Below are 23,215 nucleotides of genomic sequence, written 5' to 3' on the forward strand. Positions count from 1 at the left end.
TAAAAAGAAACAATTTTAAAAAATGGACGAGGACTGAGCACTCTCAGGGAGGCACAGAAAGCTGAGAGGGTAACAAGAAAAGCTGGGGGGAGGGAACCTTTCCGGCTCTCCCCAAAGTAAAAGCACTTCCGGGATAGACGTTTTGGTATCGGAAGGTCGTTTGGGGCGTATGAAACGGAGACACTCTAGCCTTTTCTACTCTATGGTTTAAGCAGTCGGCTCTCCCCCACCGTTTCTATGACAAAAGAGGCCTTGACGCGGCCCCGCCCCCTGCCCCGCCTTCGGAATCGAACCACAACATGACTAGCCCCGCCCCCTTTCCTGTCAAGTGACGTAGAAAAGGTGGGAGAGGCGGAGTCACGCTTTGAGCCAAGGAGCTGCAGCTGACTTGATACAACGCGATGATTAGACAGTTCCGGTTCCCGATTGACTGTGCGGGGCAAACCGCCGGATATAAATAAATAAATAGGTGCATTTGTTGTAAATGGATTGATTTATATATATACATATATACATATATATACATATATACATATAAAGGCGTGCGCGTAAAAATCACATCCTCCCTATCCATGTGAATGTCGCCTTGCCGCGAGTCCTTGCCTCGCAGCCTCCAGGCGGCGCTCCCGCGGCAGCCGGAAGTGTCGGGCGCGGGTTCCTCCCCTCCCGCTTTTTACCTCTCGAGCCCGCCCCCTCCGCCGTCACGTGCCCCGGCGCTCCCACGGGGGGCGGGTCGAGGCGGGGCGGGCGGCGTCACGTGATGCGGCATGGAGGCGGCCGAGGCGGCCAGCCTTCCTCTGCGGGCTCCTCCTCGGCGGCGGCGCTGGCGGCGGCGGCGCTAGGGGCGGAGGGGCGCCCGGCCGCGGAGCAGCGGCAGCAGCGGCGGCGACCGCCCACCCGAGCGGGGTCCAGTCCGGCGTGGCGAGCGTTGGCGGCGGCTGCGTCCGCCATGGACTGAGGGCGACGGGATGGGCAACAAGGAGTCCCGCATCGGCTTCCTCACCTACGACGAGGCCCTGCGGAGGGGTGAGCGGTGGGCGGGGCAAGCGGACGAGGGGCGGGGCTCGGGGCGAGTGGGGGCCTTCAGCTGTGAGGGGGCTGCCTCTGGGGCGGGGTTGCTAGCCTCCAGGTGGGGGCTGGAGATCTCCCGGAATTACAGCTGATCTCCAGGCGACGGAGCTCAGCTGCCCTGGAGAAAATGGCTGCTGCGGAGGGTGAACTCTGCATCTTCATACCCCGTGGAAGCCCCTCCCCAAGCCTGCCCTCTCCAGGCTTCACCCCCCAAATCTCCAGGAATTGCCCAACCCAGACCTGGCAACCCTTAGGGGCTCATGCCCGGTGGGCTGCCAGGGCCCACCCGACGCCTGGGGCTGGCAGGGAGCATCTCTGGCCAGCGGTCTCTCAGCATCAGGGAGGGGACACGTTGCCAGTGCTTCAGCGCCCTCCCTTCGTTGCCCAGTGGCGTGATCGCCTGGGTGGGTGGGTGGGGAGGAGGCTGGCATGGACCCCCGCTGCCTGCACGGATGCTGCACTCGAGGGGAAGGGGAGGGCTTCATGCTGGAGGGGAAGGGGCGCGTCAGGTGAAGGGGCCGCGGTGGCGGTGGCAGGAATTGTGCAGGAGAAAAGAGCAGGAGCTCCTGTCAGACTCACAACATTTGTGGCAGGGTAGGAGCTTTTGGGAATCACGCCCGCTTCTCTGAGTACAGGTACCATGTGAAAAGGGGTAAATACATTGGATGAAACAGAAAAGGTTAACCATTCGCTCCATAATATAATGGCTACAAATAATAGAAAAGAGCGAACATAATTTGTGGTAGGGTGTGAGCTTTGGTGAATTGCAGCTCGCTTCTTCGAATAACCAGGATTTGTGCAGCTATGCCGAGATGGGCGTGGGATTGTCGCCCAGTGGTGTGGAGCAGGAGGCCTGCCTGGGCTGCTGCTTGGGGAGCTGCGCTGCAAGGGGAAGGCAAGATCAGTGTTTTGAGGGCTGTGAGGTTCATGAGGTAGCACCCAGGAAAGCGTATGGCAGCCTGTGCGCTGGAGAGATTGGTAGGTTCTTTGGCCTTGAACTGTAGTTGGTCTAGCTTGTGGGTCATTGAGGAAACTTGAGACTGGGGAGGTGTGCCAGCCTCCAATTGCAGCTGTAGCTGCAGACGCTGCTTCAGGTTAATGGGGAAGTATGTGGGGCAAAAGGGGCTACAGTGGTAGAAACTGTATGGAGAGGAAGCTTTGCCACCAGGGTAGAAGGGATGTGGCCGGAAATGGGTTGGACTTGGCAGAATAACTTTTTGGGAATGTCACTTGCTGCTGAAATGATATACGCATGGGAATTTGGGAGCGGAATGGAAAGGAAAGCTGGGGCTGCTCCTAGGGTGAGCGAAGAGGGCAGCGGCAGGCTTTGCACACAGATGGCTGCGGATGGAGAGGTGACCTTTTGCATGGATGGGCCCAGGGGAGGAGATTGGCCTTTGAGGGTGGGCAGGAGCAAGGAGGGAGCTGTGGCCTCGATGTTGGGGGGCCCGGTGGAGGTGTGGTGGATAGAAGGTGGGAATTGAAACTTTCTGGGGACTTAGTGTGGGGAGAGCAGGGCTCGGGGCCTGGTTGGTTGGGATGGTGGTGAAGAGCTTTTCCAGATGGCGGTGGCTAGTGGGGGGGGGGCGGATTTCAGGGCAGTGCTGTTGATTGAGATAGGGGAGAAATTAAGGGGGGTGGGAAATGCTGGCAACTGCCGAGAAAATACTGAGGAAGGGGGGTCCACATGGTGAGAGGGCAGAGAGCAAGCGTCCTGGTTTGGCTGGCCGAGGAAAGGTCAGGGAGATGGGTGAGGGGCTTGTAGAAGGGCGCATGTGTGGGGAATGGGCAAGAGACGTTGGGGGGTGAGATAGTCAGGGGGGGCTTTGGTAGGGCATGGTTTCCTGCTGATCTTGGGGAACACAGGGCTGTGAGGTATGAGGTGCTGCTGCTTGTGTCCTGAGAAGGCTTGGGGGTACGTGAAGGCTCAGAGGCCTGATCAGAAAGTGCTCTGGGCGGAGAGAGACGGAGTCTTTGCCTGTGTCTGGGGGGAGGGAGATGAGTCTTCTTGAGGACTGTTCCTACTGGTGGAAGAGGAGAGGCTGGGTAGGAAATTTCCTCTGGGGCCGAGGGAGCTGGCAGTGTGCGGCGGCGTCTCCCAGCGGAGCTGTCAGTGTCTGTCAGCGTAAAGCAACGTGTAGCGCTTCGAGTTCCTGACTCTGCTGTTGCCTCAGACTGCACCTTGTGCTTCGAGGGCCAAGCGGCAGCTGCCTCCAGACCTCCGGGTCGTCGTGTCCTTTTGGCACTTGTTTGCATGTCAGCCCTCGACTGGAGTGCCCGCTGCCCCCTTGCACTCTTTGGCCCCCTTTATTTTGTTTCTCCAGCTAGTCTCGACTGCGCTGCAAAGGGAGGGGATGGACAGCTCCTGCTGCTGCGAGACCCCACCCCGATCCCAGCGCATCCCTTTTGGCAGCTGGCTTAGCTGGCTTCCCACGACATTGCCTGGCATCTGCCACGCCGCCTGTGTTACATGCAGTGACGTGAGAGGATCTTGCTTCCTCGTCTGACAGGCGCTGCCTTATTTTGCCTCTCCAGCTGCTGCTGCTTATCCCAATGCGCTTCTCCTGTGCGCTTCTCACCCATGGTACATATTCTTGCAGCAGCTCTTGAGGTGTGTGACTTTAGGGTAAGGTGATAGAAAGCGTCTGTTGCACTAATTATAGCCGATCACATTTATATGTGTTGGTCACATACAAAACGTGTTTAAGAATTACATTAAGACAAATACTCATAGAATGGAGAAATGAATGAGTATGGGTAGAACGGTGCTTGACCCATTGCCATTTGAACTCTTGGCAACTCTCCCCCCACCCCCCCACCCCGCTCCACACAGCTGCACTTTCTCAGCTTTGCTCTGAAGGCCAAAAGGGGCAGGAGAGAGGAAGTCTGGGTGACCAACCTGCTGAAATGTTCCATATGACCATTTTGATATGATGCGATATTCACCACTGTGCTTGTGCAGTCCTTTTGGCACTTGTGTGCATGTTGGTCCTTAATTGGAAGCAACAGGAGCACACCCGGCTTAGGTGAAGAGTCACTTTTTAGCTATATAACTAAAACATTTCTGAGTGATGTAGTACATGGGCTTTCTCTGTGGTGGCCCCTATCCTGTAGAATGACCTGCCTGAGGAAGTCAGAAGAGCCCCCACTCTCCTGGCTTTCCGTAAACGATGCAAAACCGAACTATTCCAAAAGGCTTTTTACTCAAATGGGAGGGCTGCCTTGTAGGGATGGGGTCTCAGGTGCTTCACTAACAAGTTGGGGGTCATAGACTTCATCACCATTTTTGCCTCATATATTATCTGCTGCTATGTACTCCTATGTACAACCATCACTCCATGCTGTCTAATGTTAGTCCTAGAATTGATTATGTTTTGCTTCAGTATCTCTGTCTTGGATCCTTGCTGATGCTATGTCTTTAAATCTGTTTACCTTATGGTATTGTGTTGAAATGTACTTACATGATACTGATTGTATTAACCTCATACTATGTAATCCACCTTGAGTCTCAGTGAGAAAGGCGGACTATAAATGACGTAAATAAAATAAATAAATAAAATAAATTTGCCAGTGCATTCCACAGAGAGTTGAAGTTTCTGGTTTTGAAATAGTGTTGGTGTCTCCCTAAAGTTATCCCAGCCATACTGGAGTGCTTGTATCAGTTGTTTGGGTCTGTGTGAGTGCCTGCTTTGACTAGGGAAGTGCCCCCTAGTTTTGCTGTTTAGCGTTGGTAGCTACAGTTCTCCTCCCCCCAAAAGCACAACTGAGCAGTGCAATGGTAGGAAGCCATTACTAGACAAAGAGAATTTATTACTTCTGTGTCAGAAATTCCTGTTTTGTTTCCACTATGCGGCTTATCTCTCAGTAGTTTAAAAAGAGGACAAGAAGCCACAGATGTTAAGCTGCTAGGGTTTGGAGCATAAAACGTTGTAAGATAGGAGGTCGTTATTTGGCGGGTGGGGGAGAGAATGTGAAGTTGGCCGTGCTTGCTATACACCTTGCCTAGAGGACTGGGGGAGGGAGAGTTTCCAAATGACCAGGTTAGGGAGATTAGTGAATCTTACTGGTACGATTTGATTCTAGGACACAAATGATTTGTTTAGATAATTATGGGCAAGTGGGCTATCTTTTTTGTTTGTTTGTTTGTTTGTTTTAATCCATTGTTGTGAGTCTTTATATGACAGGAGTTCCCAGCTTTTCTCTCATGCCTCTTTCATGCTGAAGATGCACCCACACGCACGCGCACACACAAACATTAAAAATGATGTAAATGTAATGACAAACATCCAGTGGAAGGAGATGGCATGAAAATAAAGATTTGTTGTTTCAGTTTGAATTTGCTTGTGTGAAAGGTAGATTCTGAAGGCCGAACAGGGGAGATGGGGCTGCGGAACTCAGTGACATTCCTAATCTGTGTCTTAATACGTCTTGCAGATTTATTTGCAGCCTTCCAGTGGCTGGGGTGTGGGCAGTGTTTGGTACACAAAAGACCAGTTGCGTTCATTTTGGACATAGCTTCTGTAAGTGGTAGCCCTGCCATATATTTTAAAGGATTTCAGAGGTTGTATCTCAGTATCTGCTTAATGATATGGGTGGTGTCAGAGCCAGAGATGTGCATTCTGTAGTCTTCGGTTTCCAAGGGTTCTTTGAGCCGTTTGGTTGCTTTGGACAGGTAGATGGTTGGATGAATAACTTGCCTGTTTCTCAGCAAGTGAACCATTCCCTGTGTTTGTTTATGTGTGTGTAAAAACAGTGCTGATTCTTTCTTGGCATTGCTGTGTGTTGGCTGTGTAGACAGCAGGTGAGAGATGTTGCGCCGAAAGATGACCAGTGTATGCTCTTGTAGCAGGTTTGAGCTTCCATGTAGGGGTGGGGGCATTTAACGTCTTTGTTGATGAAAAGGCTGGCTGGTGTGTTTCCCTAGGGCAGGCTTGTGAATTGCCTCTTGGCCGGTCGTGTGCAGTAAGCAAGGATCTCCAGGAGGCTGGGACATGTTAGGAAAGTTGGGATGTGCCTCCCTACCTTTTGACCCGCAACTGAAAATAACTTTTAGGCTAACAGGCTAACATTTTTGTTTGCAGACCGCCAGTAACTTTTCCAGTTTTGTTTTGATTGTGTCAGCCACTGTAGAAGCCATGAGGAATTCAGGCCGGATAAAAGATAGGGAGCACAATCCTGAGGCCTGTGGAGGCCGCGGATGCAAAAGTGTCATTGCTGGTCCATTCCCTATGGACAGTCCACAGGGTGAAAGAACATGCGCCCCTCTGCAAGGCACAGATGGCATAACGACACCCACCCATCAGACCACAGCAGTTGGTTATACCCTGTGCGTGGCACTCAGAGGCACAGGCAATCGCTGCCCAGTGATCCGGCCGATGACCCTTGATGCCACCCTTCCCCATGGAGAGGCAGTGGACCGGGAGGACAGACTCAGCAACAGATAGCCCCTCTAGGCTGCACCCAGGGCAGCAGCCCACTCACGTCCACCCCAGGCCCCCTGCTCCTGCCATGCCAAGCTGCATGGCTTTTCAGATGCTAGCAGTGCTGGGGGGGGGGAGTGTGTGGCCAAGAGACCCCCCCCCCATCAGCGGAGCGCTGCCGGCTGGGAGGGGTGATTGCTTGCGGCTATATTTGGAAGAAACATGCCTGGGGGGGCACTTGGGAGCCTTTGGGGCTGCACTGTGGTTTTTGATGGAGGAACTCTCTGCCAGTTGTTACAGCTTAGAGACAGTCCACCCCTTCTTTGTTAGCATGGTGGTTTGTGCGGGTGTTACTCCATGGCATTTCTACAGTGGTGCCCGGCCAGGGCCCGGTGTTGTTGAGGCCATCCACCGGCACATCTCAGACACATGCCTAGTTGCTTAGCTGGCTCCCTGTGCACGCTCCCCCCACTCCCAATTGCATTGTAAATAATCTGTAGGGATAAAATGGTTAATTGTGCTAGGCAAAAGCCTCCTTCACCAGCTGCATGGAAAGCCCAATGGGAGAAAATAATACATTAATAATAACGGCAGTACATGTATACATTTGCTTCCATTCGACCCTTATTGTTGCTTCTTTCTGGATAGATTGCATGCTCCTCATAGCAAGGATAATATTTTTTAAAAGTTGTTTAAGCTACTCTATTTATAGATAGTATTATACATTCCTAGGAAACTACCTCACATTTCTTTGGGTGGCCTGCCCTGCCCTGAGTCGGGAAGATATATAGTGTTCTCATACTCGATCTTGAGAGCAGTGTGAACTGTTCACCACATGCCTTGTGGGTTTAAAAAAAATATTATCAGCCACACACCCTGCCATATCACATACGTGACTTGAGATACGGTATTCTTCCTCTGGAGAGACAAGTGTCTAATGCCCCCTGCAGTGTTGGTCTCTGGATCCAAGCATCCAGTTGAGATCTTTGGTAATTTTTTTTGCCTTATATCTAGGCACATACGGACTGAAGGACATTGAAGAACATGTAAACAAGGTGAAAGCTAAGGGTGGGGACAAGAAAGAACAAACCAATATGCAGAGCTAAATTTGAACACGGTACATAAGGCTGGCCTTGCAAACCCCATGTGAAATTCAAACAGACCAGTTTGCATTCAGTGTGCAAAGTCTTCCTTGCCAGGCTCTCTGTACACAATCTTGGCTCACCAGAGCCTGCCAGGCGAGTGTCTGTTCTGTAACTGTTTACTAGGTTATCAAAGGACAAAACATTTGTTCTACCAGTGCAGTCATGTGCAGTCTAAGCCGACTGATTTCAGTGGGTTTAAACTGGAGAAACACTGTATAGGATGACGCTTCAAGGCTTTTGGTCCAGTCATCTGAGCATTCTGTACATTGGAGAATCATCTTCAGTCCCCTATCCTGTGTGTATATTTATTTATTTACTATTCTTCTATGTCCCCTTTTTCTCGTTGCTCAAAGCAATTTACAGTAAAACAAGCAAAGACAGCTGGAAGCTGAACATTAACAAATTTATATTGTATATACACAACAGAAACCAGCATAATGAACTACTATACTTAGTAAGAATCCTTTCAAGTGTTGAGAGATACTTGATGAAAGTAATTGCAGACCTTTGCGGTGTTTCTTCTCCAAGCAGAGGAAGGAAAGACTCCCCCTCTCAAGAGCTGTGTGTGTGTGTAATTTGACAAACCAGAGGTGTAATTCAAACCGTATCTTGATATCCTTAAATTGTGAGTGACAGCACTTCTATTTCCCCCCCTGTATAAATGTTGAGTGGGATGCAGAAGAATCTTTCTCTGAAACTTGGCAATTGATAGGCAGTATTGAAGCATATTCTGTGGCCCAGAGGGAAAACATGCGCACATTTGTAAAAGCGGTCTTCTTTATACCGCTTTCCGTTGGCAGGCTGGGTAAGTTTTTGTTAATGAACTTGCGATCTAAAGGAAAGCATTTTTAAAAAGTCTTTTTGAGAAGGTTTTCAGCAGGTTATCTTTTTGCTAGGACTGCTTTAGCAGCCGATGATCAGGGTTGATGTTATCTTCCTAATGTGTGATCAGATGTATTGATTGATTGCACCCAGGTATGATGGTCCCTACGGGGGCCTTGTCTTGCACGCCTGTTGAGGAGAGGTCTGCCATCTCCTTCCAGTCCTCTAAAAATTTACCAATTGTCCCCTTGGAAGGGAGGAGTTTGTGCTAATTTTTCGTCCTTTGGAGGTGACAGCTACTACCTGTGTTTAGGCAGGGTGGAGGTGGGGGGGAGGAAGCTGCTAGTTGTAGGAGTGGGAGTACACAATAGGTGCCGGAGCACTTAAATATATATAAAGTGACCTGTAGTGGGAGCTTGCCACTTCTGCGACAATGATTTATCAGCCGAGCCATCATAGGAGGTTGGGTCAGGATAAAGCAGTGCAGCTATACGGTGGCGATCCCTGTGTCCTGATTTAAAAGGCCACTGGTATAGGCTGTTCAGGCTCCACCTGCCTTCTCTAAAGATCCAGGCAGGACGTGCAGGTGGCTGCAGTGGTAGGCTGTTGATTCCTAGATCTCTGTACAGGAAAGTGGCAGGTGGCATCTATTAAATTCCCATCAGCGTTGAATCTGAGAAGCAAGCCTTTGCAATGTGCCAGTCCAGAACAGGGGCACAGGGCAAGAATCTGAGCTTGGCAAGAACGCTGAGACAGTCTCCAAAGCCAGCCCCTGCCAGTGATGGAGGTGGCAGATAGAAACTGGCATGAAAACCTCTTGTGCTCCTCCCTCTTTGAGCCCCTCTGTGTGGCATTGAAGCGTTTCAAGCAGAGACGTGAAGGACTTGACACGAAACTGAGCTGGCTGTTGCTTTCTAGCTTCAGTTCATGCTGCTAACCAACTAAGACCGAAAGGTTTCCAAGGCTAAGTTCTGGCAAGCAGCCAGTGAGATTGGTCAAGTAGATTCTGTGACTCCAGACCGCAGGCCCATACCTTCGAACGCCCTTCTGTACTGCCACAGAGAACAATGGGATTGGGGGGGGGGTGATGGCTGGCCTTGTCTACTCTTCCTGGACATCCAGCGTTCTCTGGGGAGCGACTTGTATATGTTAGATGGAGGGAGAGCATCCAGGTGCAATCCCCCCTCCCTGGCACCAGAAACAAGCTGCCACCTAGGCTGCTGTTTACGAGAGTTGGGTTTAAAATACTGCCCCCTCCTCAATTTCATCATAACCAAGGTGAACTGGCAAGTTTAATAGGATGTTTTTGATCAATGTGCTAAGTCAGGGGCACAAAGGTGTGTAGTTTTCCATGTTAAGAAGCTTTTAAACAGGACAGAAGGCTATCTTGTGAAAATGGCTGCGGGGTACATGAAAGCGTAAAATGTTCCAAATGAGCTGTGTGAACACAGGCGTGTCTCAAGAGCTGGTCCCCTCATGGGAAGTCCCAGGCCACCGGTAGGGAGGGAGTGCTCCCTACCGAGTGCTGCCCAGTCAAAGGCCAGGCTGCATTAGATGTCTGCAACTGGACTCCACAGCTGTCTTCTCTACTGTACTGGAACTGGAGCTGTGGATTGGTTTGAAGGCTTGTCAACCTTTGGCTTTCAATCCCTGTCGGCGCTGTTCCTTTCCATCCTACGAGGGGAGTTCTGATGGATAGTAACTTGGTTTTGTAATTGAATTAGTTAAGCAATTTACTGGAGTTGTCTAGAAATGTCACATTTGTCCTGAAGTCTATTAACGTAAGCGGCTGCGGGTCGTTCATACTTGAGTCATTGAAGCCGGTACGTCTGACCAGGATTCACATTTCCAAAGTTAATTTTTCACTGCTTGTACACAGTTGCCTCATTATATTTTGACAGGGGTGGTTGGGCAAACCCTGGCCACAAGCACTTTTTGCATAGACTGTTGGGCCTGGAATTTAGCCACATTGGGATCTTGTACTTCCTGTAGGGTAGAGGAAATGAACAAGTACCTATTTAGCACATGGCTGGGGGAGCACCAGAAGGGGAAATTGGCAGAGTTATGCTGAGGCTGTGCATGGCTGTACCCAAAGCGTCCCTGAAGTCAGTAGCTTGAGTTGCATGGTGTGCAGAAGATACTATTCTTCTAACGGATGGAACTCCATCCATGCTCCTAGTGTTCATCCTAGGCCTGGCCAATCCAGAGGTTTCATACTGTCTGCAGTCATAGACTCCCCTATTAATTTCTTTGCCTGAATATGGAACTGATCTGGGACCAAGAAATTCCTTGCTGAAGCGCCTTGGCGGGAGCTTTCCTCTGTCGCTGCATATCTGTAACACATTAAGCCACTCAGAGGCTTGACTTGGTCTTTCTGGAACTTCTAGCTGTCATGATTTTGCCATCTTCTGGGCATAGAGTAAGGGTCACTGGGTGTGTGGGAGGTATTTGTGAGTTTTATGCATTCTGCAGGGGGCTGGACTAGATGACCCTAGAGGTCCTTTCCAGCCCTCTAATTCTATGATCTGTCAAGAAGTTGGCTAATGCAATGGTGAGCGGCACTGAAGGATCCCTAAAATAAAGTTTCCATGCAGAGAAGCTAACTGAAATGGCGCCTGTGTGTTCTCTTCTGAACCCCGAGTTCCCTCTTTCCTCTGCTTACTATTTCTTCCTATGACTTATCACGACAGCTTCGCTCATCTGAGCCAGGCGTTCTGCAGGTGCCACCCTGCAAATGGGCAAGCTCAACAACTGCTTGTACACACACATTCTTTGTTGTGGCCCCACCTCCTGGAATCGCTGGCCTGAGGAGGTCAGGAAGGCTCCCACGCTTCTGACATTCCGCCAACTGTGTGCAACAAAACTGTTCTGGAGGGCGTTTTCCTAGAGGGAATAGAGCTGCATTTGAACATAGTTATTCAGGAAGATGCTTCAGTGTCTGCTGCTGTATGTTTTATCTTGCTCTCGCTGCTTTTTAGTTCTACTTCTGCAATGCCTTTGGTTGCATTGTTAAAAATGTCATGTTTAATACATACGCCTTGCCTTAGATTTCTGCAATCCTAGTCATATTACATTGTTTCTCGCAAACGGAAAAATGGACTATAAATAAATGTGCCACTGGGCTTTCTAGCCTGGACACTCATTCATCTTGTCCTGGCTGTGGAGATTGCAGTTTGGGTAGCTGCTGCAGAGCTCAGAGCTGCCCTGGGTGCGTTGTGTGTGCATGGCGCTCTCCCCCTTCTTCTAACATTCAGGAGCCAGGAGTCCTTCAGCTGGTTGGTGGTGTTATGTGCAGCTGCTGTGGAAGTGGCTTTGCTCTGCTGTGTTTTGTGTAGCACTTTAACAAAAAGGAACAGGCAGCATGAGTCCTGCCTTGATCATCAAAAGGGTGCACGCATGTTTAACATCCTGCCTTCTGAGGCAGTTATGGTACAGTTGCGTGCCGAATTATTCCGGTAGGCTCCCTGATTTCAATCTGGTAACTCTGCATAAGGTTGCATTGCTAGATTTTTCTGCAGGTCTCCCATGTCCCAGTTGAATTCTGGCATGGTTGGTAATTGATGGATCAAGCTGCCTCCTGCTATCTCCTGTTGTCTTAGCTGAAGTGGTTCCTTCGTCTGCCCTTAAACATCTAAGTGGCTTTGAATGCCCTGTGTAATATTATCTGTACTTGGAAAGATGCTTTGTGCAAGTTTTAACATTTCATTTTCACATGTAAAGGTCATTTACATAATGAGACTATAAGCCTTTTGGCACAAATAGCCGTTGTAGGGGGGAAAAAACCATTAATACAGGATTTTACATGCGATTTTCTAAAAGCAGCGTCTAATTTGTGCCACTTGGCAAGATAACTGGTAAATTAAAACCATTCTCACTTTACCTCAGCAGAAGAATGTCAGTTTGTTACCTTTTGGGGTGGCACATTCAGGGATGTCTTGATTTTTGTTAGCTTGCGGTAGTCTTTTCATTAGTCTTTTCAGCCCCAGACTTCATAATATTTAAATGTTTTAGCTAGAATTCTAAATTTTGGGGGGGGGGGTGGATTTAGTCACTTTAGCTTGGGCAACACATACACAAAGAATTGTTTCTGGTCCCTTTCTTTGCTTCCCTTGGAGTTTGACTTAGGATACTCAGGCTAGGTTTCAGAAACATGGGTGAACTTATTGCTTCACATGCAGCCGCATAAGGAATTGCAAACTTCCTGCATTTTGGAGAATGTGTGCATGTTGTGGTTTTGTGCTGCAAACCTTCTGTACATTGCAAAAGATTCCAGGGCATGTTCTAGTGCAATGGCTTTCAACCTTTCCACACCAGTGACCTAAATGGATCCCTCGGTGACAGCGTGGGACCCATTGACCACGTGGAAAGAAATCTCATGACATCACAGTTGTATGACTGAAAGAGGAGGACCCTGCCTCTGGGTCTGTCTGCAAAGACAAATTCTTCCCACCACACCACCCTCCGTCCCACCAAGGCAGGGAGCCGTGGCACCTTTGCTGACTCATGCGCAGTACTGCCAGGTGCTTCCCAAATGCTGCAGAAAAGGTTGCAGCTCTTTGGGAGTTTGTGATCCATCGGGGGTCCCCTTGAAAGTCCTGACACACAGGTTGAAGACCATTGTCCTAGAGAATACCCTTGCTGTTTGTTGGGTACTGGCCAGGTTCTGAGGCCTTGCTGTCATCCTTAGTTTGTGCTCCCCCCCCCCCCTCGCCCGCCCAAGTTCTTAAATAAACTGAAAAGTTAGAGACTCGATTCACACACAAGGACAAATCATGGTTTATCATTATGGAAAGGAGCCTGGGGTGTCCTTGAGCTCCTACATCCCACCCCCCCCCCCCCCGCATGTATAGCTCAGATTGCACACCCTGTCACTTCTGCAGCAAAACATAGTCCAAGTCCAAACTCCTAGCAGCGCTTTGTACTCTTTCCTTCAAACAACAGCTGAAATTTGGTTTGTAATCTCGGTTTGGAGGCAAGAGGACAATCCATTGGGGTTAGTTGGTTGCAGAAAAGTTTAATTTCTGAGCAGCGTAGGAGTGACCAGGGGACAGGGACAGGTTGAGCGCTGTGGCCCCGCAGGTTAGTTCCTGTAACGACATGTGAACCTCAGTCTTGGAAGTGGATTCAAAGGAAAACTCACAACCTCCACAAACCCAAACATCCAGAATGTGTTCCAGGTGGAGATGCTTGGTACCTTTTATTCTATGTTCTATTTTTAAAAATGTCATCTGGGTCACCTCTGTTGGATATTCTGGAGGAAGGATTATGAACAGCTGCATTTAATAATTGCCTGTTGCTAAGGGTGCCTTGCCCAGTTGCTGGTCTCTTTGGGCATTTGTTCTTGGTTGGCAGGCCACAGAAAAAAACTGATTTACTGGCATTCCAGTTGTAGCCCTGTTGCCTCCCTTAATGAGAGAGAGAGGAGTTCGTGGTCAAGATGAGACTAAGAGATTGTGAAGGTGACAGCAGGAACTAAGAGGAGTTACCTGCTGTGGTTACAGGAAGCCACCATGTGTCTGAGTCAGAAGTCAACTGTACTTCTGAATTTTATATATATATAAAACGAATGGGCTCACTGTAAATGTATCTGGAACTTTTGGTGGTATATCCGTCCATTCTGTTTTGCAAGATGTCTGAATAGTGGGATATTTACTTATTTATATATTTATATCCCGCTTTTCTCCCTGGTAGGGACACGGAGTAGCTTTTACAGCATCTTTCTTCCCTCCTCCGTTTTACCCTTTCCACAGAGGTAGAGATCGACTGGCCCAAGGTTCTCTAGTGAGCGTGCTTATTTATTTTGTCATTTATAGTCTGCGTTTCTCACTGCGACTCAAGGCGGATTACACAGTGTGAGATTTGTGCAGTCAATATCAAGGACATTTCCATAAACAATACAGAGCTGAAGAAATGCTGAAACAATATAAGCAGTTCTAGGACTGACATTAGACAACATGAAGCACAGATAGCACATAGGAGTACATATTTAAAACAACAGATAGTATGTAAGGCAACATAGTGGTGAAGGCTATGATCCTTAACTCGTTAGTGAAGCATCTGAGACCCCCTCCCTATAATACAAAAGCCTTTTTGAATAATTTGGTGGGGGCTCTCCTGACCTCCTCAGGCAGGCCATTCCACAGGACGGGGGCCACCACAGAGAAAGCCTGCGTAGGGGCTGCTGTGGATTTTACTCTTGTGCTGGGAGGCACCTGCAGGAGACCCTGTTCAGAACATAGGGAGGGGGGCGGTCCCTTAGATATGCTGGACGAAGGCCATGAAGAGCTTTGTTTGTGATAACCAATACTTTGAATTGAGCATGGTAACTGATGGGTAGCCGATGGAGTGACTGCAGAATGGCAGACGGGGGATTCTAGGTCAGAGTCCAGTATTCTAACTACTTACTCCGCACTTGCCTTTCTTGGAAAGAATTGTTACTCCCCCTTGGTGTGTTGCTAGCTATGATCTCAACTTGTTTTATTTAGCCTTTTAAAAATTGCCTCAGTGGAGTTGTTGTAGGGTTTAATCCATCAGATCTGTCTGTGTTCCAGACAAAACATAAAATTAGTTGGTGTTTAGACTTAGTTCCCTCCTGTCTGCGTTCCAACTAAAGAACTACTACAAAACTACTAGGGCTTAGCGTTCCTTAAAGGTGCCCAGCGGCCTGATTTTGTCAGAGTTTGGAAGCTAGGCACTGGGACAGCCGAGGTTCATACATGGATGGGAGACCAGCGAGGAAGACTGGGGCTGTTATTCAGGGGAAGGTAACAGCACCTGCCTCTGCTCATTTCTTGCTTTGAAAGCGCCATGGTCCTGGGGTCACCATGAATCGTTTGCAGCTTGACAGCACAAAGGAACTGCTAGGCTGTTGACTTTCTAGACTGCCTTATCCTGTGCACTTCCTGTGAGTGACCTCTTGAAATATTTTAGTTTTTGCGAGAAGAAACAGCTTAAAAAACGGAAAGCAGTGTAAGGGTTTCACCAGCAAAAAGAAGCTTATGGTTCTTACAGAACAAAAAGGAGCTTCCAAGTCACAGACAGGCCACAAAGTGGTTCCTTTTTTTGGAATAGTATGTACTAATGTTGCACGAGGCTCTTCTTTGGACTAAAATTGGAGGAGGGATGAATACAGCTGGCAGTTTACTGGCTTGGTTCAGATAAGGTTCCCAGTCCCTTGCTGGGGGCAGGGGATCCCTTGCTCTCACCCTCCACCCCACCCCCACTTACCTGGCCGGTGGGGGAGGCACGAGCCTCCTGTGGGTGCACTCTTGGGCAGTGTGGTGCAATCCGTGGGCCTGCTCCAGGCCCGGATCAGGCCCAATTTGGGCTGGATTGGGCTGCTGTGGAGCGTGAGAGGACTCCCATGCTCTGCACCGGTCCAAACTGTTATTCAGGCCTGATCCAGCCCGGATGAGGCCCAAATCTGGCCAGATCAGGCTGCCGTAGAGCGCAGGAGCGTTCCCGTGCTCCACAGCAGCCTGATTCCGGCCTGAACTGGGCTGAATTGGGCACAATTCAGCCCCCACCGTGGAGCGCGGGAGCGCTCCCAGGGCAGCTGCAGCCTGCACAATGACATCACTTCCTGGAAGTGACATCATTGTATGAGGCTGGGAGCACACGCTTGTGCAAGACAACAGGACCAGGTAGGTACCAGGTCCCCCACTTCCTGCTGGGAGGACAGGGGGACCTGGCAACTCTAGGTTCAGACATCATGGGGAAAGCGTGGTTTCCCTAGTTATCTGAAGGGCAGGAGATCCTGCTAACTTCAGCCAGTTAAGGTCTATCAAATCGTGTTTATTAACTACTGTTAGTCTTATTTATGGTTTCCTGTGGTGGATGGACGTCTAAATCCTGCCTTGGTGCCCAGCATTGCTTTACTCGCTCCCTGGTCAAGAGACGTGTTTGTTCAGAACTGCCCCAAATGGAAACGTTTTCCAGCCTTCCCTGCTTCTCCCAAGGAGTGTCCCTGGTAGATGAAATCAGTATTTATTAAATCTGAGTTTTGTGTGGTGCTCTGGGAGCAAAATTTGGTTTTACAAACCTGGCTGTAGTTAAAATAAACCATGGTTTCATGTTGTATTTAAACCAAGCCTCTTTGTTTTCTTAAAAACAAACACCCCACCCACCCCGCTCCTGAATTCCAGAGGTTGTGTGGTTAGAATGTCAGACTAGGCCTGGGAAGAAGACCTGGATGTTTGTTTCTAAATATACATATTTATAGCTTGCCTGCATAGAATTTTAAAAATCCTAATTCGGCCACAGAATTTTATGGTTCTCCATGGGCCATTCACTATCGTCCCAACCGGCTTTGGTAAGAAAGGCGGCAAGGGTGGATTAGCCGTTAACTCCACAGGGAAAATTTGTGGTGCGCTGCTGTCCTGAACCCTGTGCCATGATGGGGTTGGCAGGCAGGGAGAAGTACAATAGTGCCTGGAAATGGCAGAGCCATTGAGGAGGAGCTGGAGCGGGTGAGCATGGGCGCAACAGTGCTGGGAGTCGTGAGCCAGAGAGGAGGATTATGGCGGCATCTCCTTTCTCCAGCTCCTCGTAGGAAGGGTGGAATAAAAATGGAATGTGTAGAAAGGGATCGAGGTTTCAGCCTATCTTTAGGATCGGCCCTGTAGACCCTCTTTTTGGATCTTTGAGAAATGAATACTTGCAGGCCTCTGTGCCAAGCCCTAACATCCTGAACAGCTTCCCTTTTCTACCCTTGTGTAGGAGGAGGAAACTTGGTGGTTTCTGCCTGCTAGATCAGTTCCCCATGGTCCATTTTAGGCAACGAGGAACTGTTCCCTTCCCATCTGTATTCAGCTGAGAAAATAAAAAACTGCTGCACTTCTGCGTCAGTGTGAGCCCTCTAGAAAAGGAGGTCTTCCTTCCGTTCTGGCCGAGGTGTTGTCATGGACGGTTCACCAAGGATATTAGGCGACGGGCTTTTTATGTTGCACGCTTTGCCTGCAGGTTGGCGTCACTGGGTGTCTGCTCTCGGTTGATCTTTAAGATTGAAATGGGGGGCAGGCTGTCTTGCCAAGCTGAAGTTTTTGTCTCTAACTGGCACGATATACTTAGTGCCACGTGCCATGACAGTGGTTTGGCAGAGCCCAAAAACCAGGTTCTTGCAACTCCAGCTAGGCTTTCAACATTGACCAAAGCAACACCGTCTTGCCTCTCTTTTTCCATGACCATCAAAGTCCAGGATGTGTTTGCACAAGTATGAAGTCTGTCCAAACCTGTGTGGCTGATTCTCTGCAGTCACCATTACCGAGAGGATTAGATGCCCCAAAACAAACATGGGCCGTGTGCAATACCTGTTTCAAAGCCCAAAGCCACCTTTTCTGTCGTAGCCTAAGTCCCGAGTTCCCCTTGCCAATCCTTTTTTGCCCTTTTTTGGGAAGAAACGTGATTTACCTAAAGTTTAGTTATACGTGACTGTGGTGTAACTAAACTTTAGGTAAATTATATTTTTTCTCAAAAAAGGGCTATATGCTCGGATGGGCAAGGGAAGCTCAAGACTTAGGCTATTCTAAGTCTATTCTAGACTATATTTTATTTTCATAAAATGTTTTATTATAGAAGAGAAGCAGAAATGTAGTATTAAAAGTAGCGAAATATTTAGTTGGATGTCGTTTGTCACTGGTTGGTTGGAGTGGGAGCGGTAGGCCGTTTCCACACACGTTGAATAATGCACTTTCAATGCACTTTCGTAATCCTTTAGAAGTGGATTTTTTGTTCCACACATGGAAAATCAGTTTCAAATGTTCACTAAAGAGTATTGAAAGTGGATTATCCAACGTGTGTGGAAGCAGCCGTAGCTGGGTTCAGAACTTCTGGATTTTTGATGCTTCTTTGTTCAGGCCTTTTCAGAAAATCTTTAAGTAGACGTTGACTGTGTGGGTCTTCAAGAAATGGCATGCGGCTTGCTGCATCGGGCACCGCACAGAAGGGGAGAATGAGCTATTGGTCCTGTCTCTTTTAAAACTGAAACCAGTTCCACCTTCGTGGTGGTGAGGTCAAACCTCCTCCAAAGTCCTAGACCTGAGTCACTAATGATAGAGTTCAGCAGAGCAGGTTTAACCAGACCACCAAATTGTGTAACTTACTAGATCTGACTGGGAAAGGAGAGGTGGACTATATACTTCCTGGCATGATTAGGAAAAAGATAGTGATTGGGTATGGTAGGTAGAGCTGAATAATAATAAAAAACTGGATCATGCATATACTGCACGGCTGTATATGAGCTTTGTACATGAGCTTTGTAAAGTGGCAGTATTTTCAAGAAGACAAGCGGCTTTACAAGTAAGTCTATATGTATTGGCCCACAAAGCCTAAAGCTTGCACATTTAAGCTTTCATTTTGAGGCGCGTTGAGATCCCCAAAGAACCAAGTCTTCCAGCTTAGAAAAGCTTCTTTGCCAGTTATGAGAGGCCATCTGCAGGACATATATTTTACAAGCCTCTATGAGCCAGCCAGAGAGCCAGGATCTTTTTTGCTGACCTTCGCTTGATTGCGTTTGTTGACTTTGATCAATGTAGAGCAATGACTTTCAAATGGTCTAACTTAGGGGATCCCTTTCCACAATAACTTGTCTCCTCAAGAACCCCAGGCAGTTGCAGTGGTTTCAGGGGCGGCATGTTCTTGGGCTGACTTCAGATGCCCTTAAGACTGGCATCTGTGTGGTCCACCAAAGTGTGTGTGTGTTAAGCTTACAAAGCAAAAATGCTTCCTCAAGATGCCAGAGCAGTTAAGGTGCAGCTAATCTGTATGATCCTGAGAACACACTTTTGTTTAGGAATATATGGCAGGCCTTGTTGGATCAGGCCAAGTCCCACCCAGTCCACTGTTCATTGCAAGAACCCCAGCAGGCAGCTTGAGATCTGCCAGAAATTGGCCAGTGTTCTGCTGGTTGACCACAAACTTGCTATGTCTGCTGTAATGTATTTGGAGGGTTCTGGCCTGACCTGCTGGGATCACATTGTCCGTGTGCATAGAGTCCGTGTGTTCTAGGGCACAGCAGAAATCTCTTGTTTCACACATCTCTTACTCCTGTTGAAGGGAAAAGAGAGAGAGAAATATTTGATGACGAGCTATCTATAACACATGATTAGTCTTTCGCTCTCGGAAGATTAACTTACTTTGTGTTGAGTACAAAAATCCCTGGAGTGCATCAAAATTCTTATCAAGAATCAATGGACATTGCCTTTGGGAAAACATAAAAAGCCAGCAGTTGTTTGGCTTTGTCTCCAACCCTAACCACACAGGTTCTTTGTAAGATAGAGCAGATGTACAGAAATGTTTGGCACTCCTTGTATTAGCAAAGCTGGGGACTAACTGTTAGACGTTGCACCAGGCGTATAGAACTGACAGAAACCATTGCTCCTTGCCCAGGTCTTGTCCTGAGCCTGTGTTGGTTTGGGGTCAAAACAGTAACTTTATGCTCAGAAGTAATATATATTTGGATCCCAGTTACTGGAAGGAGTCTTCGGCCTCTGTATCCTGCTTGGAGGCCTCCTTGGGGCATTTGGTTGACCTTTGTGGGACAGACTTTTAAACTGACCCAGCGGGCATCTCTTTATTCCTCTCCTGAAGCAGTTTCTGGCATGACTTCAAATGCAATACAAACAAACCTAAATTCATCCACCAGTAGCTATAAAATTGGAACTTGTTGAAAGGGCAAAAAATTCTCAACAGATAAGTTCTCAAAAGCTGTCAAAAGTTTATATAAGAAGTTTGGCCTTCAGAGGTCTGCTAACACTAGAGCAAGCCTGCATCCGCTGTGTGTTTCCTCTGGAAGCTTGTTCTAGACTAGGCTTGATGCAATTGAAGTCAAGTTCAGATCTTTCTTGCTGTTGATCTCATCTCCTTGGGCAGGGCTTTACCTGTTGATCTTAATAGTTAGTCCATATGTACAGGCATGCAAGTCTCAGAGGTAGATTCCCCCCCCCCCGTGTCACCCTCTTGTCTTTGTCCAGCTCCTAGGCACATATCCTTTCAGCCCTCCCTCTTTCCCTGCGACCCCTGTACAACCCTCTTCATTTTGGAAGAGGTGGAAGATTTCTGTTTTGTCCTTCAGTGTTGAACCTAATTTGGGAAACCCTGAACCTTGATTCCGAGCCTGTTACAGATCGCTCCCTTCATTTTCTAGATTGAGGAAGGAGCTGCTGAATTTGCATAATAAATCCAACTTTGCTTGAGTTCTTCTTGGCGTAGTGTTGATTGCGTTGACAAAGAGGTTAAATAACTTCCACTGGGGTCTGGCTCATCCCAGTTTCTAGTAATGAGAGGTGCTTGTGTGTGCCTGCCTGCCTGCAGAACGGAGCCTGCCACTTGGTTTCCTTCTCGGCATTCTCATGCTAAATTCCTACCCAGATTGTGGCACACGGCACGTGCCTCTGGAATGCAGCCTTTGGCTTCCCGGTCCTCTTTGCCTTCCGCAGACAGCATCTGCTCACCGCGCTTTAATTGTAAAAGTCTCTTCTGGAGGCAAATTCTGGGCTGCATTATACTTGCTCAGTTATGAATGTGAACCTTCCAGATGTTAACTAGGTTTGCTTCCTTTTCTTTTATCTTTGGAATCTTTTCTCATAGACGCTCACTCCAAAAAACTTTTGTTAGACATAGACACATACGGACTCTAGGAATCTGTTGCACCCGTGTTATTTTTGCTGAGAGGGCCCTTGCTGCCCTGAAGCTATGCTGAAGGGGGAGATTTCTGTCTTCAGCTGCTTCCTAAGCCGGGTGCCCTCAGCTGTTTTGATACCGTGGGTACCTTTGGAATTTTGAAAACGGGCAGTGAGCATCACCCCAAAATGGCTGGCGCAGGAGGTAGAGCCAGATCTCATACCTTCCTCCTCACTTTGCAAAAGAATCTCAGAAGAGGAATGAAAAGCAATGAAGGAAGGCCTGAGGAAAGGAGAGAGGGAGCAGGGAGAATAAAAAGAAAGAGAGAGCTGGGGGAGGAAGGGAGGCAGGGAGAAAGAGAAGGTGGGGCAAAAAGATGAAAGGCTGCAGGGGGGATGGAACTACAGACTGGCCCGTGAAATGACTGGGCGATCCTCCATTGGCTCTGGCTGCTGTTCCAGCTGTGGAAAAGCCCGTCCTTTGAACGAGGTGGCCACTCACAAGGCCCGGCTTACAATGGCCACGCCCACTTTCTGAAAAGCTTGGTGGGTGCCAGGAGACGTGCTAGTGGGTGCCACATTGGGGAGCCCTGCTCCGCCCCCTCCTGCCTCAGCAGAGGAGACTGTGTGTGTTGTGCCCCCATGGGCTAATTTGGTTCGAAACCTGCCTTTTAGTTTTCTATTGCTCTGATGTCCACCTTTCTTCCCTTATGGGAATTCAAGGCAGCCTACGGGTGTATGTGTGTTTGTGTGTCTGTCTGTTTCCTGTCTGAGCATTGATGCTTAGTTTCAGCAGGGCTCATTTTGAGGGCGAACGCGCAGGAACGCAGTTCCGGTAGGTCTCCAAAAAGGTCACATGTCAGGTGGCCCCGCCCACCCAATTTTTGGCCATTTTGGGCCTGTTTCGGCCTGGATTGGGGCCGAAATGGCCCAATTTGGGCCCAAAATGGCCAGGATCTGCCCCAAAACAGCCAGAATTGGGGCCAAAACGGCCAGGATAGGTGATGTCAGGGGTGTGGCATATGCAAATCAATTATGCTAATGAGTTGTGCTAATGAGTTCCTACAGCTCTTTTTCTATGGAATGACCCCTGAGTTTCAGCAAGGTTGCTGAGCCATATCTGGGGCCCAGGGTCTTGAATCCTTTGAGTAGTCTACCATGGATTCTGAAGGTGATCCACTTTCTGCTGAACCGTGAGTGATCTTTGAGATGTGGTGATCTCACTTCTGATGTACGCTGCCAGAATTTATCCAAGACTCTGGATTCTTGTGGTTTGGAGTTGGGGTTTAGCCTAGTGTACATGCCTGGGCCTATGGTTGCAAAGGCCTCGGTGCCCTTTCTTGACTCAGGAGAGAACAAGATTGTAAAGTTCTGGCCCTGTGTAAAGATTAGGACCCAGTCTGAGGCTGTTGCTCTGCATTATTGATTGCTCCTGTGCAAGTTCTGGCTAATCCCAGGTATAGTTTTAAGTGAGGCTTTCCACTGCTGCAGTCTTTTGGTAGCAGTTTATTTTTGTGGCCATAGGGAACGGTATAGGGTTGTAAAGAGTTCCAATATGTTTGCCACCCCCTCTAGTCGGTCTCCTTGACTGAATTCAGGGATCAGACCCAAAAGAATCATTATGTCAGATGCACCCTGCTCATCCGCCATCTGTGCCTATTATACGCTGTATTGTATTCTGGGCCTCTGAGAATGTCTAAAGAAATATCTGTGTAGCTGTGAATCGCTTATCTTGCAGGTGGCTACTTTCACTTTCTCTACTGGCATGGGAAAGTGTCCTTGAAGCGCCAGTTGGAGCTGTATCTCCCTGAGACATGAAATGAGCTCATCCTTCTCTCCCCCATCCAACCTTCTAGGCCCTGTGCGCCTAAATTCTAACGGTCCTCATCCCGGGGTGGGAACCTTGCCCTGTAACTTAACATTACTTTACCCCTTTGTCACTTCTGCCAATGCTGTAGTCTGAGTGCACTGATACTGATGGATCTCTAATAAAGAAACTTTAACTGGACTCTTGGAGTGTCTGCAGTGAAGCAACTGGGGATCTACTGGCAGAGCCTGCCACATATTAACTGTCACTGTCTGGTCCACGGGTCTTCCTGTAGCAGGAGTTAACTCCTTTCCTATATGGGTAGATCTTTTG

At 48.6% G+C, this 23,215-nt stretch overlaps 1 protein-coding gene across 5 annotated transcripts in view; it reads left to right on the forward strand.

Annotated features, from left to right (window-relative positions):
• Positions 1-797: 797 nt before the first annotated feature.
• The window catches only part of USP32 (ubiquitin specific peptidase 32), a 190,444-nt gene continuing 168,026 nt past the window's right edge, over positions 798-23,215 (forward strand). For 2 of the 5 annotated variants that reach the window (XM_055001294.1, XM_055001295.1), the window contains exon 1: positions 798-1,026. In XM_055001294.1, coding sequence (XP_054857269.1) covers positions 969-1,026 — 58 coding nt within the window. In that variant the 5' untranslated portion in view covers positions 798-968. Of the gene's footprint in view, positions 1,027-2,342; positions 2,427-23,215 lie in introns of those variants that run through there. The other 3 variants (XM_055001297.1, XM_055001298.1, XM_055001296.1) reach the window with 2 other exon arrangements.

The sequence above is a fragment of the Eublepharis macularius genome, chromosome 17 (assembly GCF_028583425.1).
Source record: "Eublepharis macularius isolate TG4126 chromosome 17, MPM_Emac_v1.0, whole genome shotgun sequence".
NCBI classification, from domain to species: Eukaryota; Metazoa; Chordata; class Lepidosauria; order Squamata; family Eublepharidae; genus Eublepharis; species Eublepharis macularius.